The sequence below is a fragment of the Myodes glareolus genome, chromosome 3 (genome assembly GCF_982192425.1).
Source record: "Myodes glareolus chromosome 3, mMyoGla1.1, whole genome shotgun sequence".
NCBI lineage: Eukaryota > Metazoa > Chordata > Mammalia > Rodentia > Cricetidae > Myodes > Myodes glareolus.
In genome coordinates, this window is record NC_142028.1 from 66,184,258 (window position 1) to 66,198,236 (window position 13,979).

The 13,979-nt window shown below is 45.2% G+C and overlaps 1 protein-coding gene across 1 annotated transcript in view; it reads right to left on the minus strand.

Annotated features, from left to right (window-relative positions):
* Nucleotides 1-13,979, minus strand: part of Csmd2 (CUB and Sushi multiple domains 2) — a 562,459-nt gene that overhangs the window by 176,755 nt on the left and 371,725 nt on the right. Inside the window, exons 16-19 of the mRNA XM_085686610.2 lie at nt 7,369-7,507; nt 6,377-6,564; nt 5,475-5,663; nt 5,165-5,281 (exon numbers count right to left, since the gene is read on the minus strand). Of these exons, the coding sequence (XP_085542736.1) occupies nt 5,165-5,281; nt 5,475-5,663; nt 6,377-6,564; nt 7,369-7,507 (633 nt within the window). The remainder of the gene's footprint in view (nt 1-5,164; nt 5,282-5,474; nt 5,664-6,376; nt 6,565-7,368; nt 7,508-13,979) is intronic.

The window sequence follows — 13,979 nt, forward strand, 5'->3', positions numbered from 1 at the left end:
CATTTCTAACCAAGTATCCCTGGGCAATCCTTTGTCCTGGGGCACAAGAGCCTTGGGCATGCAAGCTGGCGAATCTGTGCCCTGTGAACTCAGACCATAGTCCTAGGCCTGCTTTTGGGCACACACTCTGGGCTTCTTCGCTGCTTCTGAGCTCCATGCCTAGAATGAACAACTTCCTCTCCATCTCCTCTCCACTCGGCGGCTGCCTGGATTTGCATCTTGCCTGTCCTGTTTTTTTTTTCCTTGAAATTTAAGGAAATAGTCCTCAAACTTCCAAGTCTGCCTTTAAATTCCTTTATTAATGATATTAAGGACCCCAAAGAAGGAACGCCATTTTCCCAGTAACACTGAAGTCTCTTCTAAGGACCCCCTGCAGTGCTAATTCCCTGCACCACACCACACCCATGAAACCTAAAGACACACTGTACTCCCTTTGGCTATGGCACTATTGAGGTAGAGCATTCTGGGTGACTTTGATTTCATGCTGAGGGAATGCCATATGGGGAGAAGGAGTGGGCTGGGATCTTGGTGTTAGCCAGAGTTGGGGCTTTTCTCCAGGAAGGAGACTTCACGCGCCATTCTGAGAACTGGTCATCTTGCAGGAGAGGCTGGAGCTGAGATAATGGTGATGGGTGAGACCAAACCTTGCCCAGGATTGCATAGCTCTTGTTTAGGAGTCCCAAGATAGATGTGGAGTAGTAGTGTAGTCACTGTGTGTGTGTGTGTGTGTGTGTGTGTGTGTGTGTGTGAGAGAGAGAGAGAGAGAGAGAGAGGACCTCTTTGTTCCTCTGCTGGATGTGTCCACATTGAAAAACTCTCTCTTTTGTGCTTCTCACTAATACTTTATTCCCTTAATTGGCCTATTGAGGATGGGTGGCCGAAGCTGGTTCTCTCAGGCTGGGTCTGACCCTGACTCCAGAAACCCTGACATATGGCGGCTGAACAACTCTGAATAAAGTTCAACTTTCTCCAGCTGGGTTTCCCCTTGTTTGGGAGCAGTTCAAATAAGCAGCCGGGGTCTGTTAGCTCAATTGTCTTAGGAGCAGATCCCAGGAGAAGGGTGTGGGCTGATCCTTTAAGTTCACCCCACCAAACAGATCTGCACTTCCTGGTGTGTCAGGAGGAGGGGATGGGGAGCTGGGGACCAGGGATCTACCCTTCAAAGAGCTCCAGATATGTCATTGAGCTGGGGGTTAAAATGCAAGTTTGGAACTGTCTTCTCTCCCCTGATGCTGACAAGTTCTAGAAACTGAGCTGAGGTCTGGGTAGCTAGGACTTAGCAAGCGGCTGAAGAGATCAGCTATATCCTGGGGCTTCCCTCACTGGTTTACTTGGGGGTTCGATGCTATAGGTTAGGGGAAGCCTTTGCATGGTTCTAAGGAAGGTGTAAGGAGCTCTGGTCACTCACCACCTCTCATTGATTATAGATCTTTTACCCCGGCCAACTCCTTTAAACGCAGGCTCACATTTGATCTCTGGAACACTTGTCTAACATTCTAAGCTGGGCTCCAGTGTCCAGGACTTTCTGCCTGCTTTGTCATGGTACACTGAGAGCTGGATCAACTTCATCAAACAAGCGTTTGTTAACTAGCCAGTGAGCTGAAGTGCCTTCTAGGTAGACATGCACAGAAATATAGTGACATAGACCCTTACATGATCACAGATGCTTAGACATAGAAACATGGATCCCTCTGATCATACATGACCAGCTATGGGGCACCTTTACATGATCACAGATGCTCAGACATAGAAACATGGATCCCTCTGATCATAGGTACCCAACTATGGGGCACCTTGAATACAGGGGTTATCTTTCCAGGGACCCTCAGGGCTGCCTTGATTACCAGGAGGTTTCTTTCTATCTTGCCTTAATAGAAAAACTCTGAGTGTTCCTAGTCCTAAGCAGAATTGGCCTTGACAGCCAAGGTAGCTATTTCAATATGTGGGGTATGTATAGAAATGATATTTCTTTCAAGTATTCTTCTTTATCCAAACAGTGTGATTACATAAGAGATATTTCTCATTAATGGGAAAAGGAGTCCAGAGATGAGAATAAAGGACAGCTAGTATGACATGTGGGGTGGATATGTGCAGAGCATCACCTATACAAATAACCTCGCTTATGCTTTATAAATACAGCATATTTGGGGGGCATACTTTGCTACTCAACTTCTTGGCACACCTCTGATGGTGATGGTTCGCAGACATTTTTTCCCACATTACTCCTTTGCAAAGCTGCCTGCATTTCATTCTGTGGCTTCACTGTGTTTATTTCATGGTTATATTTTATTTGTGTGTGTGTGTGTTTATATTACAGGCAGTCACAAACCACCTAATGTGGGTGCTAAGAACTGAATTTGGGTCATCTCTCCAGCGTCATTAGTTCTGATTTAATTAAATTAGCTAATTAATGTGTATGTGCATCTGTGTACTCTGTACATGTGCATTTGTGTAGAAGCCAGGGGTGTGACATCGGTGTCTTCCTCTACTGTTCTCCACATTATTATCTGAGGCCAAGTCTGAACCTGGTGCCTACTGATTTAGTTAGCAGCTGGCCAGCAAGTCCCAAGAAGCCTCGTATCTCTGCATCCCAGCTCTGGTGTTACAGACATGAGCTGATGTGCCTGGCTTTTTACATCAGTGCTGGTGACTTGAACTCAGATCCTCACACTTGTTGAGCAAGCATGTCATAAACTGAGGGATCTCTCAGCCCTAATTCTTAATTTTTTTGATGTAATTAAAAAAAATGTCCCCGACAGTTCCATGATAATATGCCATTTTACTACGTGTATTCAGGTAAATTAACAGTAAGTGAAATTGCTGGCGACAGAGGCCACACTGATTCCCTTTCCTGGACCACTGCTGGGAGAAGCCAAGGCTTGTCTACTGTGGTCAGCAGGGAGGCAGGAAGGCAGGGAGGTATAACCGTGTCTGTACTACACAGTGCATTACGATGTCCTCACGCGGCATGGAAAGAGAAACTGTTTCATTACTGGCTGAAATTGCATGTCTTTAATTATTGGTGGGGCTGATGTTTTCAATTTGTATTTCAATTATGAAGTGCTAGTTTAGAGGTCTGCTCATTTTTCAGGCTGATGGGCCGGGCAGTTTTCTTCCAGAATTCAGGGGCTCTTTACACATCAGGTTGGCAGGCCTTAGTCAATCACACACATCATAGATAGTTTTTGCCTATTTACTATTGACTTTGCATTTTCATGGAGGGTTTTTTTCTATACAAATCCTATCAATTTTTAAATTTTAATTGAATCTATCAGCCTTTGCCTTTATGGATTATCTCTGCTAAAGGCACATCCTACCAGAGGCCAGACTGTCTTTTCTATTGCTGCTATCTATGCACTTTCGTGGATGAGACAGTGATGGGATTTTTAACTTTTTTTTTTCAAATTGTTAAACTCACTCAGTATTTGTGTGTGTGTGTGTGTGTGTGTGTGTGTGTGTGTGTGTGTGTAGATGTACATGTGTAAGGGGAAGCTGTATGTGCATTGGGCAGGTGTGTATGTGGAAGACAGGGATTAATTCCAGGTGTTTTCCCTCAATGGCTGTCCATACTGTTTTTGGAGATAGGGTCTCACTCTTGGACCTGGGGCTCATTCATTAGGATTGGTTGACTGGCTAGTGAGCCCCAGAGAGCCTTTAGGATTACAAAGCTGAGACAGATACCATGTTCTGCTTTTTTCACATGGGTGCTGGGGAATCGAACTCGGGTCCTCACACTTGCAAAGTGAGCATTTCACCAACTGCAATTCTTCTCTAGTCTCAGAATCCCACTGTTTCTAAATTCTCTTTATTTAACTTCTTCAGTAGATCTAAAATGGTACTTCAGTCATGTCTTACAGTCTGTTTTGTCTGTGTGCACAGTCATGTGCACATGACTGTGCACACAGAGGCATCTATTCCTGGAAATGCACTGTACCTCTGCTGAGTAAAGTATGTCCACTCCCAGACTAGTATATTCACCTCACACTGTCAGCTCATAGTGGTATTTGGGTATCTGGGAGGGTTATTTTTCTATTTCAACCCCCTCACCCCATTCCTCTGCATGCTAATTCCTCTAGATCAGAGTATTTATTTTATTTTTATTAAAGGCATGCATCACAATTTTCAGTGGCAGATTGTTGAACATAGATGCCAGTCTTCCACTCCCAGTGTAGAAAAGCCAAAGTTGTGAGGCCAGGTCCTGAAATTCTTGCTGAACTGCAGACTGGGGGAGCCACCTCTACAAGGATGTTAGACTATCTGAAGGGGTGTGGGCTGTATCAGCCTGCTTCCTGCCCATCTCTACCAGTGTCTACCATACGGGTGCAATCTGGCAATCACTGCTCAGAAGTATGCACTAACTTGTAACTAGCACCTTGCTTTGAACTTGGACTCCCAAAGACTACATTTGTTAGGGAAACTGAGGCAGCAACAGTATCCAGGGAGGCAAATGAATGCATGTCGTCCCCAAGAATAAGAAAGATGTGTGAAAGGAGGCTGCCACGCTCTGAATCTGAAGGATGAACATGGGGAAGGGACATGGGGACAGACATGTTGTTGGCTCCTCTAGGATACAGGGCAAGGACAAAGGTTTCAGAGACACCTAAGAAGCGATGCAGAGACAACAGGTTTACCAAGAATGATAGCAGTCAGGTCTGGCAGCACAGACTTGCAATCCCAGACAATAAAACGCAACAGGATCACAAGTTCAAAACCAGCCTGGATAATTTTGCAAAACCCCGGCTCGAAAATGTAAAAAGAGGGCTGGGGAATCTAGCTCTGTGGTAGGGTTTTGCCAAGTATGCACACGGCCCTACATTCAGTTCCGAACTCTGCTCCCCACTCTGAAAACAAAGATAATAGATGCCTTTTCTGTGGAAGAGCTTCCCAACCCTGTACCAATGAGGGTGTGTTGCCGTCTTATGGGACATGCTCCGCTGAATGGTCACTAGTGGGATCTCTTAAAGCATGGGGAGGTTAGATTCTCCACAGTATTTACTGAACGATTACTGTGATACAGACAGATGTGTGAGTCCTGCAAGTTTTCTTACTGGTGAGAAAACTCAGACTAAAATCACATGTCACTATATAGTGAAATCTTCATGGACGTTGCTCTGACCTGGGACCCTGGAGTCCTGGCCGTGAAGTCAGTCCCTGCCACACTCACCCTTGCCGTGTGACGTCTCGATGACCCAAGTGCAGTTCAAGTTGTTGGGGTAGAAGTCGGGGAATCCTGGTGACAAGATGGTGCCACTGGAGCCTTGAATGAAGCCACCGCAGAGAGCTGCGGGAGTGAATAGGGCAGAGAGAGAATCAGAGTGTCTCAGAGAGCTCCCCTAACCATCCTTCTTGGATACCAGGAACCCCCAAACCGCCAACCTCACTGATGGGTGTAGGGGAGTCAGTGCCCGAGGCTTCGGGGTTTATCAGGGCAGGAAAAAAATGTGCTCTCCAGTCCCCCTGCTGGTGTGCCTCACCTTCGCAGCTGGGGAGGGCCCGACTCCATTGGAAATTCGGCTCACACTCCAGGGGCTCCCCATCGCTTAATGTGTAGCCCGAGTCACAGCTGAAGGTCACCAGAGCACCCACATAGAAGTCATTTCCATGACGCTGCCCATTGACGGGGATTCCTGGGTCCAGACAGTGGTCTGACTGCAGGGTGATAGCTGGGAAGGAGAGCTCACAGTTGGAAGAGGAAGCATGTGATGTCACCATGGAGGAATCCCTCCTGCCTTATCAAAGGAGGCCTTGCTTTACAAAGGCAGAAGTTGCCAGTTACTGACTCATGAAATGTGGTCCTTGGTATTTATTGTGGGGGGGGCACTTGAAGGACCAGCTCTCAAGCAGGGCTAGGCTAGTTAACGCACTCAACACAGGTCTACTGAATTTTCCCTAAGGGTTAGGCACCATACAAAGGCTTTGTGACAAGAACATGAATAAGTCAACGACTCTGTTTGCATGATGCTCTCAACCCATACCCGTGGCACTTCCTAATTTGGTCTGGAAAGTACTGATGTGAGGTTAGTCCTCTAAATCAAGGGGACGGATAGGGAAGATGATTGGAGATGGCAGGTGTGAGGGAGATGCCAGCTAACTTCAAGACCATGATCAGTCAAGCACTTGATTCCAGGGCAGGGCATGGCAGCCTTACACCTGTAGACAATGGAAGTCAGGAGGTGTGCACACGGGACCTGGCCTGAAGGTCATGAGCAACTCAGCTCCCACAGCTTTTGAGAGGGGCTGAGAATGGAGAAGAACCTTCTGGGTGCATTTTTGCAGGTGACTGGGGCTGGACCCATGGCGGAGCACAGTCAGGGGGCTTCCACCCACCCAGGTCAGCCTGGCTGTCTACCTCTTGGCACCACCCCCTGAGACTCACTCTCATAGCGGAGCTGGAAGCCAATGTCCGAGTGACTCTTGTCAGTGGAGAAGAGGAGATAGAGGTAGTTACTGGTGCTGATGAGAAACTGGGGCACCTGGGTCCCGTGGTAAACTCCGATCAAAGGTGCTGAATATGTCCGCCCGTCTCGCACTTCCAGGGTGTCATAGTTGACCTCGGTTTTAAACCTGCCAAATGATGCCAATGGCGATGTCTTAAGAATCCCAAAGTGTACCACTTGCCCTGCTTCCCCCAGGGCTCCAGATAACCAGACTTCCACAGCCAGGATATTTTAATGTAATTTGCATAGATTTACTAATCGCGTGGAAGGACCTTCCTCTACTGCAGTTCACTCTCTTCCTCCTTCCACTCTAGGAAGTGCGTGCCCAGAATCCATCTTAAGATCCAGAGACAATGTTCTAGGCCAGGGGTCCACCCAAAGCAATGAAGAGTAGGTCACACATGGGCAAGTGCCCCACGGAGCACACCATGCTTTCTATGCCAACCTTCACAGGACAGTTTGCAGACCATGGAGCTCATGCCACTGATGCTCCATCTGGAGGAAGTCTAGGTTCATATACGTAAGCTGCTGGCCCACCAAGGAGCTTATGTAGAGCCTGGGAGTGGGGCACTTGAGCAGGATTTAGGACAGAGATAGGGGAGCACTCCTTCCCATGCTGAGGATGTGTGGCTCTGGTCCTCAGATGCCATATGTTTTTGGTTTCTAATGGTGTCTACCTGCCAACTCTCTTTAAGGGCATAGTAGACAAAAGGGCCCTAGGGCCCAGGTGATCACCCACTTCCCTTTTGCTCCCCAGCCACAGACTCCCAACGAACCAAGCAAACTCAAGGGTAAAGCCCGTGAGCTCTGTCCCCACACAAGGCAGTGGTCCCCACATTCTCCCCGCTGATGTTCTAGCATGGGTGCCACCCTCCTCCTGACAACTCTGCCACAGTGTGGCCGTCATCCAGGCCACCCCTCCCCGAGGCACCTGTCAAACGTGATTTTGATGGGGTATCCAGGCTGAGCTTCTATCACCCAAGCACAGCTCAGAGCATCCTTGTAGAAGCCAGGCCAGCCTGGAGAGAGGATAGTCCCGCTGGGGGAAGTCAGGTGACCACCACAGGGAGCTGGGGGCGGGGCAGAGGGAGAAAAGCGCATTTGTTGAGAAACAAACACATGAACAAATAAACAAAACCCCTCTTTATAAAATGTGTCAGCCAGCAAGGGCTTGTTTTGCTTTTTTTTTTTTTATGGAAAATTACATAAAGTCTGAACTGTGAGCTTTGTCGACTGGGACCCGTATAGATGTGACCGGTTACATCATTTGCAGGTTTATAAAAAGCCAAGTCTGTTTGTCATTCCACTGGGGCTAATATTTGGATCATGCTGCCTTTTTCTTTGTTCTCCCCTCAACTGTCAGGCCTGAGGCAGGGGCATTAGCTCTGTCTACTTCCTCCCATCAACACTGGGGAGCTAGGGGCTAGACTTGGGGTCAGTTCAGGGCAGCGCTGTGTCTCACCACATTATGGGTACCATGCTCCTTGCCTTCTCCAAAAGGAATGCCCTGTATGTATCAGAGCATCTGATACACAACTGTTCCTCCATGGTTCTTTGGTGATGGGTAAGAGAAGGGATACGGGGATGGATGAATGCAGTCTGGGGTGGGTGACTCTGCAAGACACCTTCTGGCTGGCTCTGTTCTCATGAAGCATGCCACGACCTCCTGCTTAGGCTCCTCCCCATGATTCCTTCTTCCAGACACCATGCCCTAGCCTCTTGGCATATGCAATGGTCATCAGAGCATCTCCATCCCTCTTCCTTCAGGAAACATGGTGGGTTTCACAGTCTACCACTGCTGTGCTAAAGTCACTGTGAATGAGCTAAGTATGGAGAGACACTTCATTGCACAGGCTACTAAGCTAAACTAACATATATACTTTAAGGGTATCTTGACTTCAAAATTTGGGTCTAAGGATATGTTGCTTTGGGAAACAGGTGCTGTTTTCCTTCCACAGAGAATGAAAACCTGTGGATTCCTTCCAGACTAATGTGGTTTGATGGGACAAAACCCCTCAAAAGGTCTCCGTGAACTCCCCAAACATATACTTTGTCCAACAAAAAGCAGGAAGCAGTTTGGAGATAACTACGCCCAAGCTCCCTAAATGATTGTTTATAAATGTTTGTTTACATTTAAAGGAGAACATGCTATAGAGATGAAAACTTTGCATTGGTATGGATCTTGGTTTACTGAAACAAATTTAAGGTCATTTTTGTTATATGTGTATTTCTACTTTTGATTAAGGTATCGTGGTTTGTGCAGCTCAGCTAAAGATGAAATGTATAATTAAGAAATACAGATTAATAGATAGTAGTTTATAATATTCAAGTTTGTAGTCATTTTAGTTAGTTTTTCTAGATATATAGAGATATATTTCAGTTAGATATGTATTCTTCAGGCCTTTTAAAGACTAAAAGAATATGACATTTAAAATGTTTTAGGAGCTTAGGACTTTTCATGACAATGAGACACATCTGCTCCTAGCAGCACCAATTACTTCAAGAGAAAGATGGGCATCAAAGAGGCTCCTTATGGAGTTTGTTAGCCATTTGGGTAAAAAACTGCTCTTGCTTGGACTGCTTGATGGTATGTTATATGAACTGGACATGCAGGACCCACAGAAAAATGACTTCTGATGTTACCTAAAGAAAGTAAGACAGTCCTTCAGGGTTCCTGCTTCACAAAAGAGTCTGCCAGACATGCTGCAGGACACAGAAGAAAGTGACGACAAACTGCCAATAGAGGTAGAACTGTCTTTGAAATTTCCTGCTTCATGGAAAAATCTGCTGGATACTACAGGCCTGAAGGCAGAAGATGGATGCCCCAACGGTACAGAAGAACTTTGGGTGATTGTCCAGGCAGTGAGATGTCTCTGTTAATTCTGGAGTTTTGGAAGCTGCTTACAATGTACTTCCTGTTTACTTAGGTAATATTATTTCTTTCTGGAGTCTTTGATGGAGTTGAAGAATAAATAGTTATAATTATACTTTTCCTTAATTATGATAAAAGATAGATTAGATATAAAATTTTAGAATCACAAAGATAGGATAGATGATAGAGTATTTTCCTTAATTTGCCAAATGTAACTGGACTAAATATTGTAACTGTAATTCTTGCTAGATACCTGTTTTGTTGTATGTAATTTTACTATGTTAAAATCTTCCTTTTTATTTAGACAGAAAGAGGAAGGTGATGTCAGATTCCCCTATGTATGCTGTGAATATGTTTTATTGTCGCTGGTTAATAGAGAATCTATTTTCAACCAATGGCTTAACAGAGTAAAGCAAGGTGGAAATTCTAATCAGAGATGTAGAGAGAGAAAGAGTAGGTGGAGTCAGAGGAATGCCATGTAATTGCTGGAGGAGAAAGATGCCTGTGCACCACTGGTACTGGTAAGCCATGAGCCTTGTGGTAAAATATAAAATAATAGAAATTAGTTAATTTGAGATGTAAAAGCTGGCTAGAAATATGCTTAAGCTATTGGCCAAACAGCATTGTAATTAATTAGTTTCTGTGTGATTATTTTGGGTCTGGGTAGCCAGGAAATGACTGAGTGGACTCTGATTACACAGGATGGCCCCAAACTCATTAAGTAGTCAAGGATGACACTGATTCTGCCTCCATCTCCAGAGTGCTGGGGTTACAGGACAGCGCCCCCACATCTAGCTTACACAGTGCTGGGGATCAAACACGGGGATTTGCACATGCTAGGCAAGGGTTATTATACTAGCTGAGATGCATCCTCAGTCCAGGGATTCTTTTTCTAAACATACTGTGCTTTATTTGACTATTTTACATGTTAAGTGTTTATCCAGCCTTTCAGTGCATCATGTGTGTACCTAGCGCCCGAGCAAGTCAGAAGAGAGGGTCACATCTCCCAGAACTGGAGTTACAGGTGGTTGTGAGCAGCTACGTGAAAGTCAGGACTTGAACCTGGGTCCTCTGGAACAGCAGCAAGTGCTCTTAACCACTGAGCCATCTCTCCATCCCCAGCCCAGACATTAGTAGAGAAGTATATTAGGAATTTAACACAGAAGATGACAACAGAAAAGCGCCATCGCCTCCGGATGACTTACTCATTGGGTTGCTTTAACATGTCATCCAAATGCAGGTTAATAAAGTTGTTATCCCAGTTTTACAGAGGAGGTAAGCAAGGCCAAGTAGGTTAAGACCCTCAATAAAGGCTATTAAGCGAATGAAGTCAGAGCTGAGATTTAACCTGAAGACCTCTGTCTCCCAATCCTCCCACAGCACAGAGCACACTACTGTCATACAGACAGACAGGAGCTGGAGGGTACCCAGTGCTTGCCAGGTGTCGGGGCTTAATGTGGATTATCCTTGTGAACACTGCAAAGCAACAAGGCACATATGTTATTACCCTCATTCTATAGAAGGGGATTATTGCTCTGATTTCTGTGAGTGGAGGCTTAGAGAAACTAAGTAATTAGATGGCGTCTATACAAAACACCGAGAACTAAATCACATACGTGTATTATCGCTTCTGTAACTCTGGTTTTCAAAGCCGATCCATCATCTCACTGAATAAGTTCCTTAGGCACATGTATGAGGGCTCAGAGGTGGGTGGCATGTGCCTGCTGCTGTGCCCCAGAGGTCTCAAGCAGACAGGGAGTCCTGGTTCTTGTTCATCCCAGGCGCCACCTCTCTGGCTGCTGGATGTTGACCCCCTTGTTCAAGTTCCAGGAAGCCACAGACCAAAGGCCAAGTTGCATGCCCTGGCTGTAGATGGGTAAACAGTGCTGTCTCAAATCTCCAGAGGGGAATTTAATTCCTTCCTCTGATGGCCCCCACGCTCTGGTTTTTCTTTGTTCTATTACACTGCTTTAGATGGTTAATTTCTTCTTGTGAACATATGATGGCCAACTGACCTCTCTATTCAATTCTGTATTCTCTTACTTGCATTTCCCAGAGTGGCCCATGGCTGGCAGGATCTAGACAGGAGGAGTCCTAGATGCAATGTCTCCTTAAGAGTTCAACTTCTGAACATCAATTAGAGAAACAGCATCATATTTTCTTTATGCCTCATCTGAGCGAGTCCTAACACTTTAATACTAATTTAATTTTTAAAGAATTTGTTGTTGGAATTTTTTTTGACTGAATGCATGCAGCGTGTCTCAGTGTGCATGTGCATGTCCTTGGTTCTGTTTATCTACAGAAGACCTAACACGAAAGCTAAACTAGAGGCTAGAAAGATGGCTCAGTGGTTAAGAGCAAGTACTGCTCTTACAGGGGACCTGAGAGACCTGAGGTCTGTTTCCAGCACTCACGGGGGTAGGGCGGCCCGGTTCACAGTCACCTGCCGCTCTAGCTCCAGTGGATCTGGTACTGTTTACTGGCCTCTATAGGTAGCTGCACCTATATACAAATAACCACACATAGACATACATATGACACACACACACACAATTGAAAGGTAAAAATAAAACTTTAAAAAAAGTTAAATTAGTACTAAAGTGTTAGTACCCACTCAGATGAACAATTGATGAACAGGTAAATCAGGAATACGAAGCATCCCCCATGGGTAGCAGGGATACACTCAAGAGCTTTACTTTCCCCAAATGTGCGTAGTTTTTGACAGATTTAACTCTGGAACTATGTTGTCACTTTGCATAATTAAAATGCGTAAATTTGATGTGCAATTTCTAAAAACTTAAACAGAATACAAGACTATACTGCATATTTATGTATCAGAACCTAAAGAGATTTCAAATGACAGTAATTTGATAGCCCATCCCTGTGAGGAAATAATATAAAGAACGGGGTGACAGCCGGGTGGTGGTGGCACACGCCTTTAATCTCAGCACTCGGGAGGCAGAGGCAAGTGGATCTCTGTGAGTTCGAGGACAGCCTGGTCTACACAGCGAGTTTCAGGACAGGCTCCATAGCTACTGAAAAACCCTGTCTTGAAAAAACAAAAACAAACAAACAAACAGACAAGACAAGAAGAGAACAGGGTGATGGTGGTGACACACAATGACAGTTTTGGTAAAGCATGTTAATATTGGTAGCACTGTCTTTACTATTCTGAGAGTCCTGGAGAGGCATGGCCACACGGAACTCATGATGGTGTTGTGTGGGGCTTGTATTTTTGAGCAAGAGTGAAAAGACAGGCGAGGACGGTATCGAGGAAGATAAGGTTAACGGATAAAAGCTTCTTTATCTGAAATGAAATGAACCTGCATGCATTTTCTTCGAAAAAGCATTTCTCCGCTGCGTTCACTGAAAGGCTTACACGCACGGGGCGAGTCAATAGTAATGAGCACTCTTCGTACTCTAGGTTCTAAACATCAATTTGCACTAAACGGCACCTTAGAGAAACAACCAATTCTAGGTCAGGGGCGGAAAATGTCCAAGAAGAACCATCGTCAAAGGGCTGCTGCTAGCCAGGAGGACAATGCGGACATCAGCTAGAAAAAGAGCTGTAAATAGACAAGATAAATGTATGTCCATTGACCGCTAATGACGTTTAAAGCAATCCAACTTCGGAAGAAGTTAGGAAGTCCATTTATTAATATGCAAATAATAAAAAAATATAAAAAATAATCGTTTCTCCGATCTCCCCTTTTTGAACTATATCTTAGCATAAGACACGTTTTCTTCAAGTAGTTCAGCTTGCAAAAGATGAAACAAATGAAGTGTTGCCATGTTACAGTCTCCAGGCTGGGATCACAGACAGCTCCTAATGCCCAAAAGAGAGGCAATAGGACATCGTGTGCCTTTGATGGGGGTACAAAGCCCTGCCTATTAAATGGTCTGGCAATTAAAGAAATGAAAAAGGAATCCAAGTTTGATTAAGAGTTTAGATCTTCGTGCCAATTAAAGTACAAGGGAGAGGGGACTGTGTTAGCAGCCACTCAGGGAAGTGATGGCAGAATGCAGGATTCAAGGGGCTGGGAGGTAGTTCAGTAGGCAGAGAGCTTGCTGTGTAAGCCTGCGGACTTGAGTTCAAGTCCCAGCACACATGACAAAAGATGGGTGGATTACCGGGACTCTGCTGCCCAGCTAACCCAGCTTAATTGGGCTAAGTAAGAGATTCTGTCCGGTAAAATGGGTGAACAGCTTCTGAGAAATAACACTGGACCTCTGGTGTGTGAGAGATTCCCAATAAGAGACTGTCCCAACAAACAAACAAACAAATGAAAACAACAATGAAAAGCAAGGTAGATAGCTCCCGCGGCATTCTTGAGGCTGTCCTCTTGTCTACATGTGAGTGTATGAACATGCACACACATCTGCACACGTGCATCCTCACACTCTTATACATACATGCATTTGCAGACACACACACACACCTGCACATACCTTCTCACACACAGACAAATTCGGAATGGAAGCGATGTCTTGTGATGAACAATTCAGTTTCAACAGAAATCACAGGAGGAAGAAATAGACTCCCAGAGATGAACAAACGACTTGAGACCTGTCCATCCATTAGAATGCATGAACTAGAGGGGTACTTTAAAATTTGTGTATAGGTGTGCTTTCACCTATTAGAGACGATCAGAGAAACTTATCAGACTTTT